The 26171-nt window shown below is 35.1% G+C and overlaps 1 protein-coding gene across 1 annotated transcript in view; it reads left to right on the top strand.

The window, feature by feature from the left end:
• HOMER1 (homer scaffold protein 1) overlaps window positions 1-26171 on the top strand; it is a 132930-nt gene that overhangs the window by 53551 nt on the left and 53208 nt on the right. Inside the window, exons 3-5 of the mRNA XM_059418129.1 lie at window positions 1451-1582; window positions 5145-5237; window positions 15449-15588. Coding sequence (XP_059274112.1) covers window positions 1451-1582; window positions 5145-5237; window positions 15449-15588 — 365 coding nt within the window. The remainder of the gene's footprint in view (window positions 1-1450; window positions 1583-5144; window positions 5238-15448; window positions 15589-26171) is intronic.

The raw sequence follows: 26171 nt of genomic DNA, 5'->3' as shown, positions 1-26171 counted from the left end.
GTACTTTTGCAGTCCTGGCAGAGGGAATATACTTCAGTTAGTATGTTACAATAGTAGTTGGAATTTATTATAGAGATCATCAAAATTAATATTTAATAACACACTAAAATACTAGTTTTCTAGGAAACTATGTGTTCAACAGATATGATAGTGGATTCTCTATATCATGAATTTCTACCACTTTATGAAAAAAGAAGTAAAGTATATATTTAGGGGTTTGTTTTTCCCTTGAGTATAGGAAAAAATACTAAATGATTGAAAGTCTTTACTGTGTCATAATATATTTAAATAAGTCAGCTTTAAGAAAACTTTTGATTATGGATTTTAGAAAATTAGCATACAAATAGAAAATTTGTTCTGTTGATGTATTCATTTTTGAAAGATTCTTTGAAGGGTAGGGCCCTACTTTTAAAGAAACAACTATATTAAAGCTTACGTGCTTCCAGGAACTATTACTCAGAATTAATAGATACTGATCCTGTATGTTCAAAGGAAAGAAACGGACGACGCTAAAAACTCCATAAAATTTTTTGCTTCATCAGAAAACTTTTTTTTTTTTTAAGATTTTTATTTATTTATTTGACAGATCACAAGTAGGCAGAGAGGCAGGCAGAGAGAGAGAGGAGGAAGCAGGCTCCCCACTGAGCAGAGAGCCCAATGTGGGGCTCGATCCCAGGACCCTGAGATCATGACCTGAGCCAAAGGCAGAGGCTTTAACCCACTGAGCCACCAGGTGCCCCTCGGAAAACTTATTTTGATTGTAAAGTTTTGAAATTTTTGGTAGAGTACCCTCATATTTATAGTTCAATTAGTTACCATATTTCTATACTATCACTTATAATGTTAAAAACTATTTCTAGGTTGCTAGGGTGGCTCAGTCATTTAAGCATCTGCCTTCAACTCAGGTCATAATCCCAAGGTCCTGGGATTGAGTTCTGCATCAGGTTCCCCAATTGGCTGGCAGAGAGTCTGCTTTTCCCTTGGGCCCTTCCTACCCCTCTCTCTCCCTACCTACTCTCTCTCTGTCTCTGGCAAAATTAATTAATTAATTTAAAAAGATTTATTAAAAAAACTTGCTATATTGGGGCACCTGGGTGACTATTAAAAAGACTTGCTATATTGGGGCACCTGGGTGACTCAGTGGGTTAAAGCCTCTGCCTTCGGCTCAGGTCATAATCCCAGGGTCCTGGGATTGAGCCCTGCATCGGGCTCTCTGCTCAGCAGGGGGCCTGCTTCCTCCTCTCTCTGCCTGCCTCTCTGCCTACTTGTGATCTCTGTCAAATAAATAAATAAAATCTTAAAAAAAAAAAAAAAACTATTGCTATAGCTGTCTTTCTATATTTAATGTTGTGACCCATTGGAAATCCCAAGTTTTTATGGAACTAAATCGTCTTGTGTTTAGATTTTTGCTAGTTTTTGGCTAGTTACTCATACTTGTTTTATTTTTCAGGCAATAATTAATAGCACCATCACCCCAAACATGACATTTACTAAAACATCTCAGAAGTTTGGCCAGTGGGCCGATAGCCGGGCAAACACTGTTTATGGACTGGGATTCTCCTCTGAGCACCATCTTTCAAAAGTAAGTTAACTCATAAGATCAGGTGGAAATCTTCAAGTTGGATGTCTTATATATTTAATAGCAAATGGAAAGTAGAAAATATAGGAGAAATTTGTTTAATATTCTCAGAACAACTGTAGTGACTTTAAAGCAAGAAGTGAGAGATCATTGGATTCCACTGTCAATTGGAAAATTAATTGTACACCTTAAACACAGTCACCATTGACAGAGAGGTATTTATGTGGTGAATGGTCTGTGCGACATTTAACAGGGAAGTTAGGGATTATCAGTTCAGTAAGAATACTTACTCAGGGATTAGCACCCTTAGTGGAGATGGTCTGCAAGCAGGTGAACACCAAACTCTTCTGAGCTATGGAAATTTAAGCTGATAGTGATAAAGATTTCATCTTTTTGACATAATCGTAGGCATGTATAAATTACTTTGTTTAGGGAAAATGGTGCTTTGTCTGGGTGAGAATTACTTCCAACTCTCTGATATAGTGCAGTATGAGACCTAATAAACACATGAAGAATTCTTGGAACATAATGACCAAGTGAATTACTGTAACCAGAGGCTGGTAAAATACAGAACATCAACAGGCAGATAAATATTGCGAGTAAAGCCGTTGTCCTGCTTATGAGCAGTAGCATGCAGTGTTCATACCACCAGTGTCTTAAAATCTTGTGGGTGTCACACAGAAAGTATGTAAGGAAAAGGAAACTGTCCCAGGATAAGAAGATGATCAAGATGATGAGAATTACTCACTTTTGTGCTCTCTGGATCCAAAGATTTATGCTTTAAATTTCTCTTTCAAGCCTTTCATAAAAGGATAACACTACATTTGGCACATTTTACATAGAATTTGGTATACACAGGATCTGGGGTTGCAGTTGTTCAAGTTCAGGGTCATCAGACTCTGGAAGATACACACAGTTCATGTTTACATTAAACTGTAAGCTATTGATTATAGAATCATTCAGATTCTTACAGGAGTTCTTTTAAAAACCATGTTACTTTCTTGTATTTATTGACTCAAGCATATAGTTCACTTAGTAATTAAAGTAATCTTTGTTTCCATTTGTTTTGGTTGTAGACATTCCTTAACCCTGGTGTTTTCAAATGTTTTTGTTATCTTTTTGATATAAATTATAGTTTAGAGACCACTTTTAAGGATATTTGAACTTTTGCCTTCATGATTCTAAGTCCATCCCTAATAGGATGATTAAAATGAACAGGTGTTACCTGATTTGGTTTCTGTTACTCCCATTGTATTCTCTAAATACATTTTCTTGAGCTGTAGTAAAGGTAAGAGATTCAAAGTCTTTTCAGTATAACAAGACACAGGCATCCAGCTGAGCATTGCCGCTCTGTAAATAATCCCCTTAGGAAATTACAAGTTTATTCTAATACTTTTACCATTACTCAGGTGGAAGCTTTTTGGAACTTTCTTTTGGAATTGTCTGTCAAAGTCTATAGCCAGAAAAAGTTAAAACTATGATTAGCTTACAGTCGCTAAACTTCCTAACAACACAGGAGCTAAATTGTGGATTAATTTCTCAAACTTGAATAAAATGATTTTGGAGTCTAAGTAATTTGGGCTACAAATTAAGTTATTGTCACATCTTTGAGGTATACTGGTCAGCTAGCTAATATGGTAAAGTAATAGTTTATTAAATCCTGTCAATTATACCGTTTTATTTCATTTGATCTTTTTTCTGGGAGTGGTTTTTCTATTTCAAGAATTGTATTTTTCCTCTTTAAAGTTAACATATACTTTTGACCAGCCTTACTGGTAGTGATTCCTGGTATTGTGAAGGAGAATTGACATTAGCTCTTGAAATCTAGTTTATTTATTCACTAGACTTGGCTTCAAGAGTTTATATGATCAGTCTCTTCAGAATGTTTTTGTTGAAAGATGACAAAATCATGATTTGTTTTCCAAGCTACATTAGAGACCAGTATTGCTGCTTTGTAGACAATGGGGAACCCCAAGGAGTTTATAATTTTTTACATAATTGAAGCAAGCATGTAATTAGTCTGGTTTATTTTATCATTAAAAACCGCAAATGAATCAAAGCATTATAAGGGTTTTGAGAAAGTTCTGAAGGCAGCTCTAGACAAAGGTGTCTCAAAATAAGGAAGAGTAGCAGCATTGAGAGAAATATTTGGTCTCCTAAGGCTGATATATGAGGAAAATTGCAATTATGCTTGGATTATTAGAGTGCTTACTAAGTTGTATTTTGTTACCATGGAAACCCAAGTCAATAAAAACTAGCAATAGTGTGAGACTTTATGAAGTTTGAAAGGATTTTAAACATTAACTACTTTGGAATGCTTGATGAGTGTAAGAGAAACTTCAAATTACATGAAGACTAATAATGGTTTTGTTTTTATTTCATTTACACCAGTGTGAATGAGACCTTTTTAGCTTTATGTTCAGATTAATTGCACAGAGTATCTCCTCACTTTGAAAGTGAAGCATATTAATATAGATTCAGTTCCCTGATTTACAAGTTCTAGGTGGTGGGGACAAGTTTGAGAAGGAAAGCTGTAATGACAGTTTTAATTTTGACCTTCTTCTAAGTCCCCAACACAGGCCAGAATATCATGACCTCTTCTTCTAAAGTTTTCTTTCCCAAAAGAGAAATGAATCAGGGTTGGCTTATGGGGATTTAAGGAGGGAACTATACTTTCAGATTTTTATTACCAATTCCAGCAGGTGTTTTAAGTTATGTGAGATTTTTTTATTTTTTTAATTTGGTTATTCTGTAGCCTTATCTTACTCCTTCTGAGAATAGTGGTAGACTAGTTTCTGCTTCCAAAGGCGAAATAGATACTCTTTGTGGCCCTGACATTTCTAGATTACTATGAGTTCATAAGAATTAGCATTTCATGTACTGTAGTTGTTTTTTGTTTTTTTTGTTGTTGTTGTTGTTCTTTTTGTTTTTTGCTGTTCTTTCCAACGTTAAAGACCTTTGTAGAATCATGTTATTCCTCTCTGCCACTGTACATTAGCTGTTTAGGAATCTTTGGAAAAGAAGTTTTAGTAATGTCATTTAATGATAATATTATATGTTGCTATTTGTATTGTTGAAAATAAAATGCCTTACATAATACAGGAGTTTATATTCTAGTAAAAGTTAAAAGCAAGCTCTAAATACTGAGATGTTTATGAGTAAATACCTAAAAGATTCAGTTTTCTCCATTATAAGCCAAGTATATTAATCCTTCCTGATTCCACTCACATCCTATAGTCTGCCCCTTGGTCTTAATAAAATATATCTGAACAACCAAGAAAGGACTTAGGTAAGCTTGCTGACACCCAGTTCTAACTTAATTACATTGTGATGTTTTTCGATGCAATGAGTCCGAGTAGTAGATAGTGTGACAGTGTACAAACAAGTGTTTGGTATTAGTTTTCTTTAATCTACATTTTCATATTGTACTTGTATTTGATTTGGGGGCTAGATTGCTTGTGTAAGATTCAGTAATTCAGAAAATGAAAGAAAACCAAGGTAAAAGTGGGCATTGAGACCTATATTTATTTTATTTGGTTAATGTATATAGTCTTTATACGTTCAGTTCGCAGAAAAGTTTCAGGAATTTAAAGAAGCTGCTCGACTAGCAAAGGAGAAATCACAGGAAAAGATGGAACTTACCAGTACACCTTCACAGGTGGGTATTTAATTTCTGTTCTTGTTTTTGAGCCTTGTTCATTTCAGATGGTATCCTTTGTGCCAGGGTTAAATTTAGGAAGATATTGGCAAAATTAAAGTGGTTTCCAAGGTGGACGTAGAAACGCACCCTTCAGTTAATCTGTACTAGTGGAGAAAGGTTTCTTTCTTATATGCCAAGGTCTGCAAGAATCTGGGGGGAAATCTGTTCAGTAATTACAACTTAGCTTATTTGATGTGCCTACAACTTAAGAACAATCATATGTAAGAGCATAGATTGGCCTATTTTGTATTCTATAATGGTCACTCACAAGAGGAGACAGAGGAGAGGCTCAGGGAAATAAGAGTTTATTGTACTCACAGGTTCTAGTAACAGGAGGCAGACATAGCACACATCTGAGGGCTACTTAGAGAAGTTCATGGTGGTCAGGAGGCAGAAAGCAGGAGTATAGGAAATGCTGAGGCTAGAGCTGTATTCAGGTTTCCTCAGGAATGGCAGAGCAGGGTAGACAATTTAGAATTTGGCTGGTTGAATGATTTCTGTAGCCTCTAAACTCATAAGGGTAGTCCCTTGTTGCCTGGTAGCTGGCCCTGGGATGACAAAGGCAGAAGAATATTGCATCCTGAGGTGCAGTGGGTCAGATGAGGGAGGTACAGGTCTAGATTGGTTAGTTTGCATATCAAAGGCATGTTCTCACTCACCTCCTTCTAAGAATTGGGTAGCCGGGAAGTTTTTATTTTTTTAAGATGTCAAAACATCAAATATATGGGAAAAAATAGTAGTCTGTTATACTTGATTTTAAGTGTACTTAAATCTGACAGTTGGAACGGCTTTCTTTACACTTAGCACCAAGACTCAAATGTTACAGGTTTTATACATATACTGCTTTTTTCTTTAACAATTGACTTAATAACTGTGACTTGCCCATCATAATCTTTCTTTGGTTGGAAATTAGTTAGATCTCCAAGTAAAGTTCAATAAATACTTACATTTCAGTGCTTTTACAAAGGTTTTAATACACATTGTATGATTCTGCTTTTTAATAGGCTTTTCTAAAAATTTTTATTTCAATTTGAGTCTTAAGGACAGTGTTCAGCTTTGTGCTGGGTTTTCTATAGCATTTGAAGTGTGCTGCAGGCTTATATGAAAAGGAGGAATCAGGTATTACAAATGTTTCTCTGGAATGACAGTATAGTAGCAGAGTTCCATAACACTACTTGAGAAAGTGAACAGGAATTGCCTGGGAATTTAGTGACGAGCCATTTTTGAACACTGTTTGCTCTTTACCTTCCTCCTCACCTGTGGCACCCATCTGTATTTGGTAACTGCACCTGGTATATGGAGTTTTGGGGTTTTTTTCTGTTTTTGTTTTTTTTTTAAAGGAAAGGAGAGCTCTGTTAAATATGTGTAAAGTACATATTTCCTCATAAACTAAAGATGTACTCTGGATCGAAGCCAAAGCTCCATTACACTTCCTCCACACTTGCAGTGACCTGGAATAACATGATCATTTTTGAAACTTCCCTTGAAGCGATCTTCCCTAAGTGCTATGGTAACATAGTGATACTTTTCAAAAAACATATGTAAAATTTAGTACCAGTGCATGTTTGGAGCGCTCATTCTTCAGGTGAATGAGTCCAGCGTTTTAAGAAGATGTTGTAGCACACGCTATAGAGAATATGGAAAGGACTCCGGTAAAATTACAATGGATCGCGTTTGTCCATGGTACTTAGTTCCTGTTTCTCTGATCATAACTTGTTTTTGTTTAATTAACTGTGAACATGTCACTGGTAAGATCCCTGCTCCTCTTTGGTGGAAGGGATGTCTTTAAGCCTTGACTTTCATCAAAAGAATATATCCAAGGTGTTTATATGTGGAAAATACTGTTAAATATAAAGAATAAAAAAATATCCTAAGTTCAGCAGTATCTGAGAGCCAAAATATACTGACCCTAAGGTATCTTTTCAAAGCATTGAAGTCTGATTGCTAATTTAATGTACAGAAGCCAAGAGTAATAGTTAAAAAATATATTTATTTTCATTTGTTTCCACCCCTTCCCCTTTTGTGACAGTCCCTTACAGATGTCATTAAATTTCTGTTTCAGTTTGAAATGTATGACTGCTGGCCACTCTGATTCTACTCTGCTAGAGAGCAGAGCTTGATTCTCCTTGGTTTAACCCAATCTGCTAAATTAACCCTCTGCCTGAAGTATAGTGTATTGCTAAGGAATTCAGCAAGGACATCAAGAGGTTTAATAGAATAATTGATACCAGTAGGCATTCAGTCAGTCATAGCTTTTGTTTTTATTTAGGAGGGATAACAGACCAGTTAAGAGTATGGGTTTTCAAACAGACTTAGATATAAATTATTTTTTATCACTATTTGGTCTTGGGAAAATGGCTTAACCCACTTCTCTTTATACATCTGTACTGTGGGGATTACATTACTTAGGCTATGGGATTGTTGGAGGGAGTAAGAATGATAATGACGATGTCATACAACAGTGGCACTAATATAGGCTTTAGAGCCTGGTTTTGAATATGGGCTCTAACTCTTACTAGTTCTTTTTGTTTTGTTTTATTTTTAAGCAAGATACCATTTTTTAAAAAAAAATTTATAAAAGAATAAGAACAGTGTCTCCTGAAACTAATATAACACTCTATGTTAACTATACTGGAATTAAAATAAATTAAAAAAAAATAGTATCTCCTTTACAGTGTTATTATGAGAATTAAATGAGGATTATAAAGTGCTTAGCGTAGAGTAAATCGTCAGTGTTAACAGTGTTGTTGGTGTTGTGGTTGTGCTGCAGAAGATGATGATGTGAAGCCTTGACATAGTGTCTGGCACATCATCATTACTTAGAAAGATAAAGGTGCCTTAACTGAGTAAAACCTGCGTCTGAGTACCCTGGAAACTTGTTAAAATACAAAGGCTGGGTCCCACTTGTGGTATTTCTGATTTAGTAGGCCTGAGTTTGGTCTTAAGAATTTGCATTACTGGCAGGGTTCCGGGAGATGCTGAAGCTTGATCTGGGGATCCCACTTTGAGAAGTAGTGCTGTAGACAAACTGTTCACGTCCCTAAAGGCATGTGATGAAGAGAGTCTGGCATTAAGGGCCAAGTTAGCCACTTCCTCATTCTTAAACTCTTGAGCTAAGATTGTACTCTTGATAAAATGTGTGGTCATGTCAGATAGCCTTTATTTTGTCTTGATCAAGATAACATCTCTAGGAATAAGCTGAATCGTGTATTAGCTGTTACTTTGTTCCATGTTCTTCTTTAATTAATACACATTAATTTAGAACTTTTTCTCTGTTGGAGAGCTTATGTTCTTGGGTTTCCATGGGAATCTTTTAAATAGTCAACTTGATACAGAACCAAGAGTGATGATTGGCTTTAAATATGAAGTTTCTTATCGAGTGCAAAGGAAAAAAATACTATATTTGACTAAAGTGCTTTCCTCAGAATGCACATTGAAGAAAAAGGGGCTAGATAATCAAATATATATAATGCAATTTTTTCTTCATTGGAGTTTAAAAAAAAATAAGTTTTAGTCATTTGACTAAGACTTCTAAGTTGAATGAAGTATTTATTCCAATAGTTGTAGTCAAGCACAAGTTATCGATTTTTTCTCCATATAAACTGGATATATTGTAGCTCTCTTAATCTATATTTAGGCTAGTTTTTTTTCTAAAGATTTTTAAAAATTCACTTGATAGGAAAAGTAAAACGTGTGTGTGTATTCAAAGGAACACAGCCTCTTTAGCTTTGTTATAAATATCATAATTTTTTAATGTTCAAATTAAAGAGAAATTGCATTTATTCAAATGAGGCACTGGTTTATTTTAACTGATTGTTAGTATCTCTGTGACTAGCTGTTTGATCTTAGGCAAATGAGTTGACTTGCCTGGGTGTAGTAGGTCTTAAATCTGTAAGGTCAGAATTTTGAACTATATGATCTCTTTGGATATTTCAAGTTTAATCTTTAAATGTTTTAGATTTTCTATACCAAGGGTGTCACTTGATATGAATGGATTTTTTTGAAAGGTGGTCCTCATTAGCCAGGTGTTATTACCTTGAACTATATTAGTTATATATCTAACCCAGTAATATACCATTAGCATTAGTGAATGCCTATAAATTAATGTGATACTTTCTTAGTATCACATAAAAAATGTGGCTTTACTAAACCAGATACCTCAAAACAACTTTTACAATCTCAGGAAACATTCACTAGAATTTTCTGGGTATTATTGTTTGCTGTCCAAAGTAAGGACAGTGGACTTAAGATGCTCTAATCCTGTTAGTTGTCTCAGTGGAGTGTTTATCCATTTCTCTTTTGGATTTGCCTACTAGATGCTGGCAGTGAGAATAGAGAGGGGAGTCTAGACCTAACAGTGGTGAAATTGACTGAACTTGGAAGAAATACAGGAGTTGAAGGATTAGTGAGGGAGGCTGGTAAAGGAGGAGCAAGATGTTTTTGAGAATTCTTTTTTTTTTTTAAGATTTTATTTATTTATTTGACACAGACACAGTGAGAGAGGAAACATAAGCAGGGGCAGAGGGAGACGCAGGCTTCCCGCCAAGCAGGGAGCCCAATGTGGGGCTCCATCCCAGGACCCTGGGATCATGACCTGAGCTGTAGGCAGACACTTAATAACTGAGCCAACTAGACGCCCCTGTTTTTGAAACTTAATTGTTGGTTTGTAATATGAACTTTAGGACAGGATTTCCACTTCAGATACTGAATTTATATCCTAATGAAGCAGGGGAATATGTCCTGTAGATAGTTGGAAATTATGAATTGGAGGTAAGTCTCAAGAGTTATCAGCAAATGAGTAGTAGTTAAAGTTATAGGAGGGAATGATATCATCCAGAAAGAAAATAGAATGGGAAGAGAGGGGAAGACAGGGTCAGAAATTGTCACTTGAAAATTGTCACTTAAATTTAAGGAAGATATAGGGAAAGACATGGTAAAGTGGTAGGAAATGAAGCCGCAGAAAATGTTAGTACAGAAGTCAAGAGAAGAGCTTTATAAATTGGAGGCGGTGATGTGGCAGTGTCGGGGCGGGGGGTGCTTCCAAAGGATGAGACTTAAGAGGACTTCAAACCTAACAAACTGAAGTGCACTGGTAGTTACCGGTGGACTGTTGGTAAAGAAGAGCAATGTGAATTAGTTCCTAGAATGAAAGGAAGTAGAGTTGGTGACTTTGGGCTATTCTTGAGACAGAAATGTTTGGTAGTGAGAATATGGTCACAAATATTTTCTTTTGTATGAGGAGAATAAGAGTTTAACATGGTAATCTCAGGAGGATGTGATGCTAAGAATATATTTTTTTCATAGAATGTGTGTGTGGGAGTGATTTGCAAAAGGTTTTAAACGTAAGGAATGAGTAAAAGAGAAAGAGAAAGAGAAGAATAGAAGGAAGGGAGTCATTGATGGAGCATTATGCAAAAGAAGGTAATATTGTGAGGGAGGCGGATGGAAACAAATGAGCTACTTCTTTATCTGAGACAGGAGGGAAGGATAAAAATACATTCAGATACAGATAGGAGGAAGCCTGAGGAAGTCCTTGCCAGTTTATTTCTCTTTTCTCTGAAGAAAGACTTAGGTCATTTACTGAGAGGAAAAAACAGCTGAAGAAAGAGAGGGTTTGAACACAGATTTGGAACAGCTGTTAGGTAAAGTAAAAAAAGAAGAGTCAAGTGGGAGTAGTAAGTAAAATTAAAGATTACTCGGCAGGGCTCAGAATTACTTTCATGACGCTAGTCAGCCTGTTTAACAGTGTTTTCTCTCATTGCACTTGGTGGCTTGGGCACATAAGAATATGGAATGATGGTTCATTTGATAGGAATTTGATATTGGCAAAATGGTTGTGGAAGGAAGCCCCCAAATGCTAATTTGAATATAATTAAGGTGATTGGCTTTCTGCTATAGACTGACCATGGAGAGGAATAAAGCCAGATCCCACCTGACAAAGTCCCAGAATGGCAGAGGGCCAAGAGATACCAGGTTGGAAAGCAAGGGGGAAGGGTATGGGTTAGGTTGAGAGGATAGGAGGATGTACAACACCTCTTACCTGTTGGAATCAAAACTAGTGGTTGATGAGTTAATCAAGAAAGTCAGTTAATGGGAAGAAGTCTTTAAAGAATCGGTTTATAAATTAAAATTCAATAATACCATGTTTTATGTATTCACCATTATTTTTATTTAAAGCTGAAACTTTCTCTTTGAATATGAATCTGTTGATTGGAATTCCATGTTCTCTTTCTTACATAAATCATACTAATTAATTGTCTACAATTTCCTGTTTCTCTTTTCCTTTAAGTAGAGCTAACCCTAGTCACTTGCGAAGAAAGCTAAGGGTGAGAGTAGATTTTCCTGTTATGTTTCTTAGTTGTAGGTTTTATTGTCTAACCATTTACTTTTTAGTTGCTTCAAAGCATGTGGTCTGGTTTTCATCAAAAAAACCACGCTAGCTTTGCATTCAGACTTTATTAGTTTGTGTAATATTTAGTTCAGCCATATAATTCTATAAATACAATTGGCATAAATGTGCTTGGGACAGATACAGCTGATTCTTGGTAAGCATTTCATGTAGCTGGTACAAAAATATGCAGAATAGAGGTTAATCCACTAGCACTGTGCCTCAGTCAAGTCAGTACACTTCACACAGGGAAGGAAGAGCAGGAATTAATCTAGAGTCACGTTACAAAGAATTTCTGTGGTTGTCAGAAAGTGAGATTTCACAAGTGGTGACCGGGTATGGGGGGAATGGCTTATAGCAATAGTAGACATTTGATCTCAGCCTCACCTTCCTTTATGTATCCTTTTGTTCTTCCCTGTGTCTCTTCCCTGGCACTTGTTTTAATATCCACAGCCATAGGAACTCAAAATCATAAGGTCCTTCCTGTCTGAGCCTCTGCCCAGAAAAGAGTGTTCTCATCTTCATTTAAATAGAAAAGACTGAAATAGAATAAGTCTTCTTTGAATGCTTATTAAATGATAAAAAGAAGAAGCCTTGTTTTCCTTAAGTCAGAAAGGATGGAACTGTAACAGGAATTTTAATTTTAGGCTTTACTGGAATTCAGTGGAAGGTGTTGGTGGTATGTGGTCTAATGGGGAAAGGGCTCTGCTGCCACATCTCTCCCTCCCACTCTCCTGCTACAGTACAAATAACAGAGAGGAGCTGGGTGAAGGCCTGGAGGGAGCGCCCGGCTCGTTTCTTTTCCATGGGATTCAGAATATTTCCTTTTGTGGCATTTCTTTTTTGTTGTTTTTTTTATTGGTTTGTTTTATTTTTAGCTTTCCTGCCACTTCATAAATGAGTAGAGAGAGAATTCTTAAGAAGCAATTCCTGAATCTTACATGTGCTTTTTTAAATTTATATTTTATGTTTCACACTTTTCATTTTTCTTATCAACTTCAGTATACCTATATACATATACACCTATGTATCAGAGAGGGTATTGTTTAATAATTTTTTCCTTAAAATGGCTGTTAACCATTTTAGCTTAAGAATGTCTTTCTAAAGACAAACTGTCCTTTTTTTCCTTTCAAAAATTTGTCTAATATATCTCCAATTTTTTTATTTTAATGTTTGAATTAAAGATATAAAGTGTTGACTTTATATAAGGTGTTTTTTTTTAGTAATAACTGAAGTTGAATGTTTAAGAAATTACACAAAATTTAGTTTGAAAAAGAACTCAATGTTTGGAATACATTAAATAAAACAACTTTCACTGTGTTACTTATAACATACATGAAGTTCCTAGAAGGTCTCACAGAATGCTTTTAACTACCTGTGGGGTAGTTAGAAGTCAAAGGAGTTTCATTTTCCTTTTATGCTCTTATATATTGTTGTAACTCTCTAAGGAGCAAATACTAATTTTATTAATTTTTAACCTGCTTTAAATAAAACATGCTCTGGGTGTTTTGTTTTCATTTCAGATGTAATGTATAGGGTAATAAAACATGCCTTTATTTAAATGTAGCTAATATTCAAGTTTTCTGATGGAATGCTTGTTGAGTTGCCGTACTGGAATTGTTGTTACTTCTGTGCCTTCTATACCTTTCTTCTTCTCCTTCCTTCTTTCCTTCCTAGCCTGCATCTCAAATGGTCTTCCCACTTCAGTAGCATCAACATTATTAGCCTCCCCAAGATCCATGCACCAAAACCCCCATTTCTCCCCCAGAAAGCAGTGGGATGCAGAACCTCCCCACCCCCCCTTAATCCTAATCTACTTTTGTCGCTCACATTCTTATCAATCAATTCTAGCAAGTCTCCAAGTGAATCCTTAGTTACCGACGCTGGTTATGCCCTCTTAGGTTAGCAAGGTAATTTGTGAGGCACCTGGGTGGCTCAGTCGGTTAAGCATTTGCCTTTGGCTCAGGTCATGATCTCAGGGTTCTAGGATCCAGACCCGTGTCAGGTTCCCTGCTCAGTGGGGAGTCTTGTTCTCCCTCTCCCTCGCCCCCTCTGCCCTGGTGGTGCTCTCTCTTTCTCTGTCTCTCAAATAAAACAAATAAAATCTTTAAAAAAAACACACACACACAAGGTAATTTGTTTCTGTTCTTATATCCACTGAATCAACTTACTGTTCAACTGATTGGACAGTCCACCTTGATTATTTACGTTGGTTTGGTCTTTCTTGAAGAGAAATAGCCCTGATTTATTTCTTCTTGCTGCTTCAACTTTTTCTGGCTAATTGATATGGTCCATAATTGACCTCAAAATAGCCACTTGGGATATCATTCCCATTTTTTGTTGTCACGTTGTACAGTAAACCTTATTCGTGCATTAACTGTCAGTTACTTGAAACAAAGAGGATTTAGGAGAAAATTTTTTAAAGAGACTAAGGTCAAAATAGGTTCCATTAATAATTGAACAATAATTAAGTGATAAGGTAGAATCAAGAAAGTAGCCTTTTTGACCTTTAATACTTGTATAATTTATAGCATTATGGTATAATTAGTTAAAATATTTAAATGTGAAATAAAATACATACAATTTAAAACCAGAAACCTCTGAAAGAAAGTTATTCACCACATCAATATTTTCTATATTCCTTCCTAGCATTGCTCTATGTGCATTATTTTTGTGTAAAAATATTTAAATTATCATAATCTAAGATAACTCCTTATATGCTCATGTTTTTATAAGCATTTTCCTGTATTACACATATTTTTCTTTTTCTTTTTCTTTTTTTTTAAAGTAAGCTCTACTCCCAGCGTGGAGCTCAAACGCACAACCTTGAGATCAAGAGTTGCATGCTCCACCAGCTGAGCTATCTAGGCCCCCCTCTTGTTTTTATTTGAAAAAAAAAATCCTGTATTCTTTCAGGTTGGCAGATTATGACCATACCTACCCACTCTCCTATTGGACACTGATGTTTTCTTTTTCTTCTTTACCATAGCCTAATATTTCAATTGTGAAGTTTTAGTGCCCAGAAATCATAGGGGGTCCACAAAGCTACACTTAAATCATCTAGTGCTAGGACCTCGCCTGGTTAACATGTTTATCCAATGACCCTTCAGTTCCAATCTCTACTAATACCAAATTCAGATCCAAATAATAAGTGTCAGCTTGGGCTTCATTTTAAATTCCACTTATTTTCTAGATGAACAAATTAAATTCACCTTGATAGACAAAACATAATTAAAAGTAGAAATAAGACAGGAAATTTTGTGAAGAAAAATAATTTCATTATTCAAGCTGAAATATACTACCTCTGTATATGTTACAGAGGGATTTCTGGCTGCTTTTGTAGGTAACTCCGGAATTGAAAAGTAGGGCAGATAAAAATTAAAACTTCTTGAAGATTTCATTCTTCCCTTTGCCTTCTTACCTTCCCAAGTAAAATCACATTTTCTTGCATTTTTGTTCTGTCTTTTCTTAAGTAATTCTTTGAATATGTTTTATTCTAACCAACTAGTTGCTTTATGAACCCAAAAGTTCTTCAGTTCTTTGAAACTGCATTTCTAAATTGTATTGTTGCAGGTCATTTTCTTATGAGTTGCTTTGCTTTAAAAAATTATTTCTTCTTTAAATTTTATTTTTTTACCTCTTTGACTCAAATTTCAATGGAAATATAGTTTGTAAGTAAGCATATGTTGGAGTCACTTTTAACTTTAAGATTATCTTGTATATTTTAACAAAAGTATAGTAACACTTTTATCCCTTACCTCCCCCCCCCCCTTTTTTAAAGGAATCAGCAGGCGGGGATCTTCAGTCTCCTTTAACACCAGAAAGTATCAATGGAACAGATGATGAAAGAACACCTGATGTGACACAGAACTCAGAGCCAAGGGCTGAACCAACTCAGAATGCATTGCCATTTTCACATAGGTACAGATTCAATTCAACCATCATGATTAAGTAAAATGTGTAAATACGGAAACTTACTTGGTTTCAGATAAATCTTGCAGAGTTACAAACTTGAATGAAAATTTCAGGTCAGTCTTTTTTTTTTTTTTTAAGCTATTTCTGTTAACCTCAGAAAGGCTTTTAAAGAATTTTTAGTTTATGGATGCCTAGATGGACTAGAATGAATGTTTCCTTTATGTAGAGCAAGTTTCCTGAGTTAGTTGAAGTACAAATCAATTTTCAGTGAAACAATATATCATCGTAAATCTTTTCTACTTGCTTTTTTAACACAGCCCCCAAAATTCCTGTTTGTTAACCTGGTTTCCTCTTTCATCTGTGTTCTTGAGTTTTATAATTTTTTTTAATTGGCTTACTACTCTAAAATTAAGCTCTACTGTACTCTTAGAGGTGATCTCATCATAGGATTTCACAGAAGGAAACAAGGTATTGTTGTAAATTATATTAATGTTAATGTCAGATTTAGTGTTTTATACCAATTAACTGGGGATGAATCTTCAGGTACTTCTGAACTGTAAAAGAATTTGATACTTCAAAAAGGTATAATTTATCTTAAATGTGTTCTAAACCAGTTATAGTAATTATTTGCCATACTGTATAATTTTTTGAATGCTGGTCTTTGGAACTGCAGCATTGCAAATATAAACAAATACCTATCAGTCATTGTCTTAAAGTTAATTTTTATCCTTCTTTGGAAACTTTTGACTAGTAGTTTTAACTAAAATTTAATAGTTTTCCTGTGTTGAACATCTCTTTTGAGGACCAGTTTTTAAAACATCAAATTCTTTTAGCATATTCAGAATACCTGTGAAGTGAGATATTCCAGACTCTTAATTCATGAGAATTCTAACTTGGATTGAATTTGTTGAATAGTAGGGGCAGCATAAATTATACATACTAGAGACTAACATTGGGAAACCACATGATCAGCCTGAGGAAGAAGCATTTAGTTGGAGGTTTTTTAAGGAATGTGTTAGAAAAACTTTTTGACTGAAGGACTATTACAAGTTTGTTCCTAAAAATGCTAATAATTTTGCATATAACAGTAGACCTATCTTAGAATTATCACAGGCATCATGCTTTAACTATTGCAGGGTAAGCGTATTCTCTTTTCTGTTGCTACCAAAATAACTGGACACGTGAAAAATTTATTAGTTCCTCTGAAGACTCTATTCCCATCAATAAGTAAAACATACAGGTTTTTGAATACAGTTACAGTTGAAGAGCAATGTGATTAGTATGTAGTTTTTAAAAAGTACGTTGAGGGAAGGAAAAATTTTATTCCTGTTAAATTTAACATACCCATTTAAAAGATGTAAATGCACTGAACATAATTATAAATGTGATTTCTTTAGCTAACATTTAAACGAGCCATGTGCATTGAATACTGTAACATTTGGAAATAAGAATTTTTGTACTTAACACTTATAAAAACTACTTCAGGTTTATTTTATACACCTAAAATTCTCTGAATGTTTGCTGTTTTGCTAATCCTTAGTATTTGGAGTTATTAAATGGACTAGTCATTTTCTATTGATGTTCTTTGTCCCTAGGATTCTAAAAGGAGTTACTTAACTTTGATTTGAAGGTACAGCATCTTTGACTACTAGAATGTATAGATACTTGAGTTCTGAAAAAGTTGAACAGGTCATTTTAAGCTTTTAATTATGTTAAAGGTATTACACAATCTCAAAGTTTTCTTGTTGTACTCTTAAAAAAAACCTTAGCTTTGGAGATTTCAAAAGACTCTTTTTCTGAACTAGTTTTGATTTCCACCTGAGATAGAAGATTTAGTGTTTTATAGCCCATGTTAGAATCCCCAAATAACAGAAGAGACCTCAAAGATGGTATAATCCAGGATCTTCCAAACTGTGGTAGTTTGAAACCAATTTAGTTTATCTGAATTTCATTCTGAAAAATGAAACATAAAATAGGAAACATCAGAGTAAAATTCACATTAGGGATAGGAGCTTCATTTCATTCAGTAATACATAGATTTGTGTGTGCATGCTGGATTATAGTATAAAAAATGTCAAGTTTGAAAACGTATGCCTTCGACACATAAGGAGACACAGGAGGTGAGTTGTCCTGTTCACATAGTTGGTTAGTAAAAACTGTGTGTCTAAATCTCATGAATTCATTAATTCACATACGAAAAGAAGGCCTTGATTTCAGTCACGTTATAGTTGGTTCTTTACTCTGTTAGTTTTATGTACTTTTTAAAAAGTGTTTATAAAAAATAAAAAATTTAAAAAAAAATAAATAAGTACTAGCTTTATAGACATAAGCAAGTTTTTTTTTTACTCTTTAAACTTAAATAGACTTTCAAATATATATGAGAGAATACTATGACAGACTCCCATGAGCACATACCCAGCTTCAAGAGTTAGGAAAAAACGGCCAGTTTTATTTCTACAACTCTGCCCACTCTCCCGCTTTTCTGTTATTTTGAAAGCAAATCCCAGTCATGTAATTTCATCCACAAATGCTTTTTAAAATTACCTTTGAGCTTTTAAAAACCTATTAACTAAGGTACTACAGCTTTTTATATTCTATCTCAGTGGCATTACAAGATTACCTTGAATTATTTACTCTTTTCTTTGATTTTTAATTATACTGCTGAACTAAAGTTTAGAATGTATTGACTATTCAGTACTCCTTAGTCAAGTGCTGTTTTTATGTCCTTACCATAGCTATGCAAAAACATTCTAATTGAGTAAGTTTCAATAAATTAATATGTTTTTAGTATACTTACTTAAATGCTTTTTAAAGTTTAGAGGTATGTAAAAGAGGGAGTTAGTGAGGATAAAAATGTTTACTAATTTCTTTGGGGAAATGGCATTACCTTTTACCTAAGTTGCTATATTTTCTTAAAAAAAATTACTTTTTAACTGAAATAGTAAAAATCATTTGGGGACTGAACAGGTATATACTGATCCACTGAAGTGTTCAGGGCATCTTTTAAGACCTTAATCTTAGGTTAGCTATGCACTAAATACAGTAACTATATACTAATAGACCAGTATATACAAATGGGGGAAGGTTTTGTTTTCTCATTCTAGGGAGTTACTGTTTGCTTCATAGCATCAGCTGTATGGAATTCTGGGAATTACTTGTTCTTAAAAATAAATTCTAGGCTTTGTTTTTTTAAGGTTTAAAGCTATCTAAAATTCTCTTGGAAATAGTTAATTTTATAGTTTCCCGGTGCTTTTAGAATGTAATACTGAAAACTAAAGCCTTTTATCTTGTTCATTGTGAATTTGTGCTCCCCACATATATAGTAATAGATTGATAACTAACTGCTGTTACCATATTTCTGAGAGTCCAGAACCTAGTGTATATACATTAGTAGTTTGCCAAGCTATTTTTGTACTGACAAATTTTAATAACAGATTGATTATATTAATGGAAAATATGCTCTTTTAAGCACTGATTATATTTAAGTTCTTTTAATGTTTAGGTAGTAAATTCTTATGGTGCTGCTAGTATGTACACATTTTGGGGGTACTGCATGTACCTTCTCTTCTGTTAAAGAGATTTTTCTGCCACTTTGTGTGTTTCCAACAGATTCATTAAAGGATATATGTACAAATGTTACTCTTTAGTATATTGATTTTGCTTTAAACCAGTATAACCACAGTTTTACTTAAATTTATGAAATCTGGGTAGGTTCACTTCAGTTCTATTTAATAGAGTAATTTCTCCCTATTTAGAGCTTCAGAAAGTTACTTCTTTAAAACTGATGTGGGGTGGGGAGGGGCTTGTGCCTGGGTGGCTCAGTCATTAAGCATCTGCCTTCTCTGCCTTCAGTTCCCAGTTTCCTGGGATCAAGCCCAGCATCAGGCTACCTGCCCATCAGGAACCCTGCTTCTCCCTCTCCCACTCCTCCTGCTTGTGCTCCCTCTCTTGCTGTGTCTCTGTCAAATAAATAAAATCTTTTTTAAAAATTAAAAAAAAAATTAAAAAAGTAAAACTGATTAGGGATTTTGATGCAGTTTCAAAAACTAAATTTCATTAGAAAATTTATATACTGTTCCAGTTACATATTAAACTTTTTTCAGAAGTGCTTTATTTTGAATTAAACACCATTTGTACATACTTGAAAGATGATACAAGTAACAAAAAAGTGAATGTTCAGAGCTATGGGTACTATACTTTCCACAGCTATGCCTTCTGTCTCCCATTTTTGTCAATAGTGGGCAAAATTTACAAGATCATAGTTAGGAACTACAATAGAAATAATCTCTGTGGCTAACTTTTGTATGAAAAAAAATTTTATCTGTAAAATTGGGACTTGATTTTTCAAGAAGTGCTTTATCATTAATACGATTCCAGATGAAAAATTTAAGTTGTAGAATTCTCCTTACTGGGGCGCCTGGGTGGCTCAGTGGATTAAAGCCTTGGCCTTTGGCTCAGATCATGATCCCAGAGTCCTGGGATCGAGCCCCTCATTGGGCTCTCTGCTCAGCGGGGAGCCTCCTCTCTCTCTCTGCCTGCCTCTCTGCCTACTTGTGATCTCTGCCTGTCAAATAAATAAATAAAATATTAAAAAAAAAAAAAAGAATTCTCCTTACTGTTATAGTTACAAATGACTTAAGTATTATCATTCTCCCACCACTGAACCTCAAAAATTAGGTTTTTTAAAAATTAACTTGAAGGGCAAGACAGATTATGAGAGATTATAGTATAACAATATAGAGATGTCAGAATTTCCTTTACCATAATTGGAACAGATAGCATTTTATAAGAAGTGCTATAGTAATTTCATAATACATACAGTTTCTCTGGGAGGTAAGAAGCAATTTATGTATTTTCAAATAAGATGCAATTAAAAAATAGAATATAGGGACTGGGAATGTTTCCTTTACTTTTCTAAATAAGTATACTTACATTTCCTATCCTGCCTGAATTTTTTAAAAAATTAATCTTTGGGGTGCCTGGGTGGCTCAGTGGGTTGAAGCCTCTGCCTTCGGCTTAGGTCACAACCCCAGGGTCCTGGGATTGAGCCCCTCTGCTCGGTAGGGAGTCTGCTTTCCCCTCCCTCTCTGCCTGATTGTGATCTCTGTCTGTCAGATAAATAAGATCTTTTAAAAAAAATTATCTTTATTCCCTTCTAATGTCTTATACAATATTTTGAAGAAAATGTATAAATTTGCTGAAGCATTTTTTCAGGTGTTACCACTTAATAAAGGTTATTTGCAAGAAGAAAAATGCTATTCATATAAGATAAAGACATTACTAACTTCCTGCTGTTAGGGATTAGTCCTTTCTCCTTCTCCCTCTCTGCCTTACCAGTGGAATTAATGAGAAAGAATGTTTACCAGTCCATCCCCAGTGATTGTCAGCTTCTCTTTTCAAAATGACTAGCTGGAGTTAGACATGTGGTCATTCATAATGGGACAGATTGATCCTAGATTAATTATGATCTCTTCCCTGTAGAGGGCTTTTAAAATTCTTTTTTATCATTTCCTTTCTGTTTTTAAAAGTGCGTAGTCTATTGGAAGGGAGGTGTGTGATATATAGATCTGTTCTAAGACTTAAAGGAAAATGTTCTTCCTTTGAATTTGGATCCCATCTTTCCTCTTATTAGAGAAGTAAGGGACAAGATCAAGATGTGAACATAGGCAAAGGTCAAATAAGCCATGTACATTCGTGGTATGTATGTCAGCAAAGAATAGTGAGGTCTGTGGTAAAGCAAAGTATGCAAGGTTCATCTGAAGATGCTAAAGTTTTGGGACGGGGTGCCTTGGGGGCTTAGTTTTTAAGCGTCTGCCTTCACCTCAGGTCATGATCCCAGTGTTCTGGAATTCAGCCCCACATCAGGCTACCTGCTTGGCAGGAAGCCTGCTTCTCCCTCTTCCCCCTCCTTGTGTTCCCTCTCTCACTGTCTGTCTCTGTCAAAAATAAAATCTTAAAGAAAAAAAAAGTTTTGGGGCACCTGGATGGCTCAGTCAGTTAAGCATCTGCCTTTGGCTCAGGTCATGATCCTGGGATGCTGGGCCTCAACCCCAAATAAGGCCCCCTGCTCAGTGGAGAGCCTACTTCTCCCTCTCCCTCTGCCTGCCACTCTGCTACTTGTCCTCTCTCTCTGTCTCTCTGTCAAATAAGTTTAAAAAAAAAAATCTTTAAAAAAAAATGAAGGACCCATCTTGTTTCTAATCTAGACTTTCAAAAGGAAACTCTGATTTACATATAGTTTAGCCCAAGGTAAGTATTTTAAACATATTCTAGCTAGTAATGTTCATTGTTGTAATGACCTTATTAACTCCTGGTGGAGGTATTTGGGAGGATATATGGGCAGATGAATCCTGGATATTACTCTGACAGGTGTTTTCTCTCAAATACAAAAATCACACAATTTCTGTGGCATGGTATACATAGACCATTCCATGGTCATCAAATGAAGCCTTCCCAGCTTTGTCACCTTGTGCTTCTAAAGCAGTTGCTCCAAATTGCTTGTAGTTCTCCACATAGAATCAAGCAACTGTGCTTTCTCATCTGCAAGTCTTTCTTTGCTTCCTTGTTTTTGGAATTTTCTCCCTTCTCTTTGCACTGGCTGTGTACCCACATTCTATATTTCTTCCCATCCACTTCTGCCTGTAACTGGGCCACCAACTGGTCAACCCCTATCTATCCTTTAACCTCTAGCACCTTTGCCTCTACACTTACTCTCATTCCCACACGTGTCCTCCTCTGTTAAATTCCTATTAACTCCTGATTTACGTATGGAAGTTAAAAATTAACTTAGCAGTGTCACCAGGGGCAAGGGTTGTGTTTTATTTATTTGTATTCCTGGTGCTTTGCATCATAGGCAGTCAGTAAACCAGTGAATGAAACAATTTCCCTCACAGAAATCGAGTACATGCATTGAATACCCATGATACAGTGCTCGAGTCAGCTAAAGTAATGCCTATAGGTTCATAAGACCTTGAAGCTAAAATATAATACTAGTTAAAATCTTCAAAATTCAGTCACTCTTAATAAATTGAAGTCTTGCGTTTAACTGACTTAGTCTAATTTTCTTCAAAATTTCCTAGTTTGTATGAAGAAATTTTGAAGATACCGTGTTAATAGTGTTCTTAAGTACTTGAATAATGTTAGAGATGCTAAAATGTACATTTTCATTGTAATAGAATAATTTTTTATCCTTTTGATATTTTTTCTTATTTAAAAAGCAATGCAGAGTGATTCAATGATATATTTTCTGTGAAGTTAGACAATACTTATATTGTTTTTAAAACCAATTATAACCAAAATATGTTTTTAAAAATTGCGTCTCTTTTAAGGTCAACACAAGTACTTATTATTTGACTCAAAGAAGTGAATTTAAAGACTATTGATTTTTTAAAATTGAGAATTGTACTACGTACATTTTTTTTTTAAAGATTTTATTTATTTATTTGACAGAGACCACAAGTAGGCAGAGAGGCAGGCAGAGAGAGAGAGGAGGAAGCAGGCTCCCTGCTGAGCAGAGAGCCCAATGCGGGACTCGATCCCAGGACCCTGAGATCATGACCTGAGCTGAAGGCAGCGGCATAACCCACTGAGCCACCCAGGCGCCCCGTACTACGTACATTTGACAGAAGTAAAGATTGGGCCAACTCTTGCTTCATGAGATAACACATTTCGTGGAAATATGCTGACATTTAATACACTGAAATGTATTGAAAGTAGTCATGCTCCAGGGATTACACCTTCCTTGTAGGGATAAAAAATATACATGTGACTAACCAATTGAAATAAATGTACATTTTGGGGTGCCTGGGTAGCTCAGTCATTAGGTGTCTGTCTTGGGCTCAGGTCACAATACTAGGGTCCTGGGACCGAGTCCCACTTCTCCTTCTCCCATTCTCCCTGCTTGCGTTTCCTCTCTCACTGTCTCTCTTTCAAATAAGAAAAAAAAGATCTTTGAATAAATGTACATTTTATTTTCATTTATCTTCCATCAGTTTGCCATTTTCCACTGAGTTTAGCTTGGTCATATATCCAGTGTGGAGAAAATAGTTCATTTTTATGACTCTGGCCTAAATTGACGTTTAAACATTGATCGTAGAACTTTGGAGGTAGAAGAAACTTTCTTTGTATTACATAGTCCGTCCATTTCATTTTACAGAAGTATAAGCAAGTACAGGGAAGATGTGAGGTATTCAGCATCAGTATTTGTTAATGGTTAGATTAGAACAGAGAGATCTCCAAAGGCATTTTTCTTTAGGGTTCCTCCTGGCTGAGGCAATGCTCCTTCTACTAAACTCCAAGAGGTTTTGTTTTCTGTATCATACTTCAGGATATTTTCATCCAGATTTTTGTCATTGTTCAACATATATTTACCACTACTAACTAAACTCCCTTACTAGATTCTTCTTAGCTTATGGAGTAAGTCTTATTGACTTGGATTTCTTGGTATCCAATATGATTTCAAGCCATTTAGAAATATAATAGATAATAAATAAATTTGTTGAGCAAATAAATGAGATACCATTACTGAGATGACAGAAAGAGGTAAATAAGTTGGTTCATCTTGATCGTTAGCAACAAAAATATATACTGGACAGGGTCAACAAAGCTATCAATATGAAGAATAATTAGTTTACCTTTTTAATTCCCACAGCATCCACTTAGCTGTTGATATTCCCATTAATAATTTTAATAACTGCTTTATTGAGATGTGTTTCACATGTTAATTAACTCACCTATTTAAAGTGTACAGTTCAGGGGCATTGGGGTATATTTATAAAGTTGTGCAACCAACACCACAATCCATTTTAAAACATTTTCCTCACCTCCCCCCAAACCATGTACCTGTTAACAATTTCTTTTTTCCTTTCACATACTCCCCTTTACCCCAGTCTGAGGCAATCACTTAGCTTTCTGTCTCTAGATTTGCCTGTTCTGGACACTTTTTATAAATGGCGTCATATAATACGTGGCCTTTAATGACAGTTCTTTCACTTAGCATGACTTTTCAGGGTTCATCCACACTACAGAATGTATCAGTACTTCATTTCCATCTATTGCTGGATGATATTCCATTGTGTGGCTATATCCTGCATTTTGCTATTCCACTCACTAGTTGATAGACATTTGTGTTGTTTCCACTTTTTGAAATTTCCACCATTGTTATGAATAATGCTGCTGTGAATATTCGGGTACAGGTTTCTGTGTGATTCATGTTTTCAGTTCTCCATGTCTATCCTAGGAGCAGAATTGCTGGATCATATGGTAATTTGATGTTTAACCTTTAGAGGAGTGCCATACTGTGTTTGCGAGAGCAGCTGCACTATTGTACTTTCCCACCAGCAGTGTGTAAGGGTTCCTGTCTCTTCACATGATCAGAACTTTTTATTATCTTTTTTATTATGGCCATCTTAGTAGGTGTTTGGGCTTGTGGTTTCAATTTACACATATTTCCCTGATGGCAAATGTTGTCGAGCATCTTTTCATATGCTTTTTGGCCACTTGTATATGTCTTTTGGGTGGTGGAAAATTTTGTCTTGCCAAAAAAAGTTTGGATGGCTACTCAGATCCTTTATCCATTTTTAATTGGGTTGTTTGTCTCTTTATTGTTGGGTTGGAATTCTTTATGTATTCTGAATATATAAACTCCTTATCAGATAATGATTTGTAAATGTTCTTTCCAATTCTGTAGATTGTCTTTTCACCTTTTGGTAGTGTCCTTTGCAATATAAACATTTTAAATTTTAATTAAGTCTAATTTATCTATCCTTTCCCCTTTGTTTCTTATGGTCTTGGTGTCATATCTAAGAAATCATTGCTTAATTCAAAATCGCAAAGATTTACATATGTGTTTCTTCTGAGTATCTGAACTCTTACCTTTAGGTCTCATCCATTTTGAGTTAATTTCTACATGCATTGTGAGATAGAGTCCCAACTTAATTCTTTAACCTGTGGATTTCCAGTTGTCCCAGCACATTTTGTTGGACAGACCATTCTTTTCTTACTGAATTGTCTTGACACCACTTTCAAAAATCAGTTGACTATGCACATGTGAGGGTTTATTTCAGAAATCTCAAGTCTAACACCCTGATCTCTTATTCTGTGCTGCTACCACAACGTCTTCATGATTGTAGCTTTGTGTAGTATGTTTTCAAATGGAAATTTGGGTCCTCCACCTTCATTCTTCCTTTTCAAGATTGTTGCAACTATATTGAGTCCCTAGAATTTCTACATAAATTTTAGGATCAGCCTGTGAATTTCTGCAAAGAAGCCCATTGTCTGGTAGGGATTGCATTGTATCTGTGGAACAATTTTGGTGGCCATCTTATCAATGATAAGTCTATCAATCAGTGAACGTGGGATATTTTCACATTTATTGAGCTCTTCAATTTCTTTAAATAGTGTTATTTACTTTTCAGAATGTAAGTTTTATGCTTCTTTAGTTAAATCTATTCTTAAGTATTTTATTTTTGATGCTGTTATATGCATTGTTTTCTTTCTTTCTTTCTTTCTTTCTTTCTTTCTTTCTTTCTTTCTTTCTTTTTCTTTCTTTCTTTCTTTCTTTCTTTCTTTCTTTCTTTCTTTCTTTCTTT

Source organism: Mustela nigripes, chromosome 12, assembly GCF_022355385.1.
Source record: "Mustela nigripes isolate SB6536 chromosome 12, MUSNIG.SB6536, whole genome shotgun sequence".
Taxonomy (NCBI): Eukaryota; Metazoa; Chordata; class Mammalia; order Carnivora; family Mustelidae; genus Mustela; species Mustela nigripes.
This window is presented reverse-complemented; position numbering and strand designations above follow the sequence as displayed.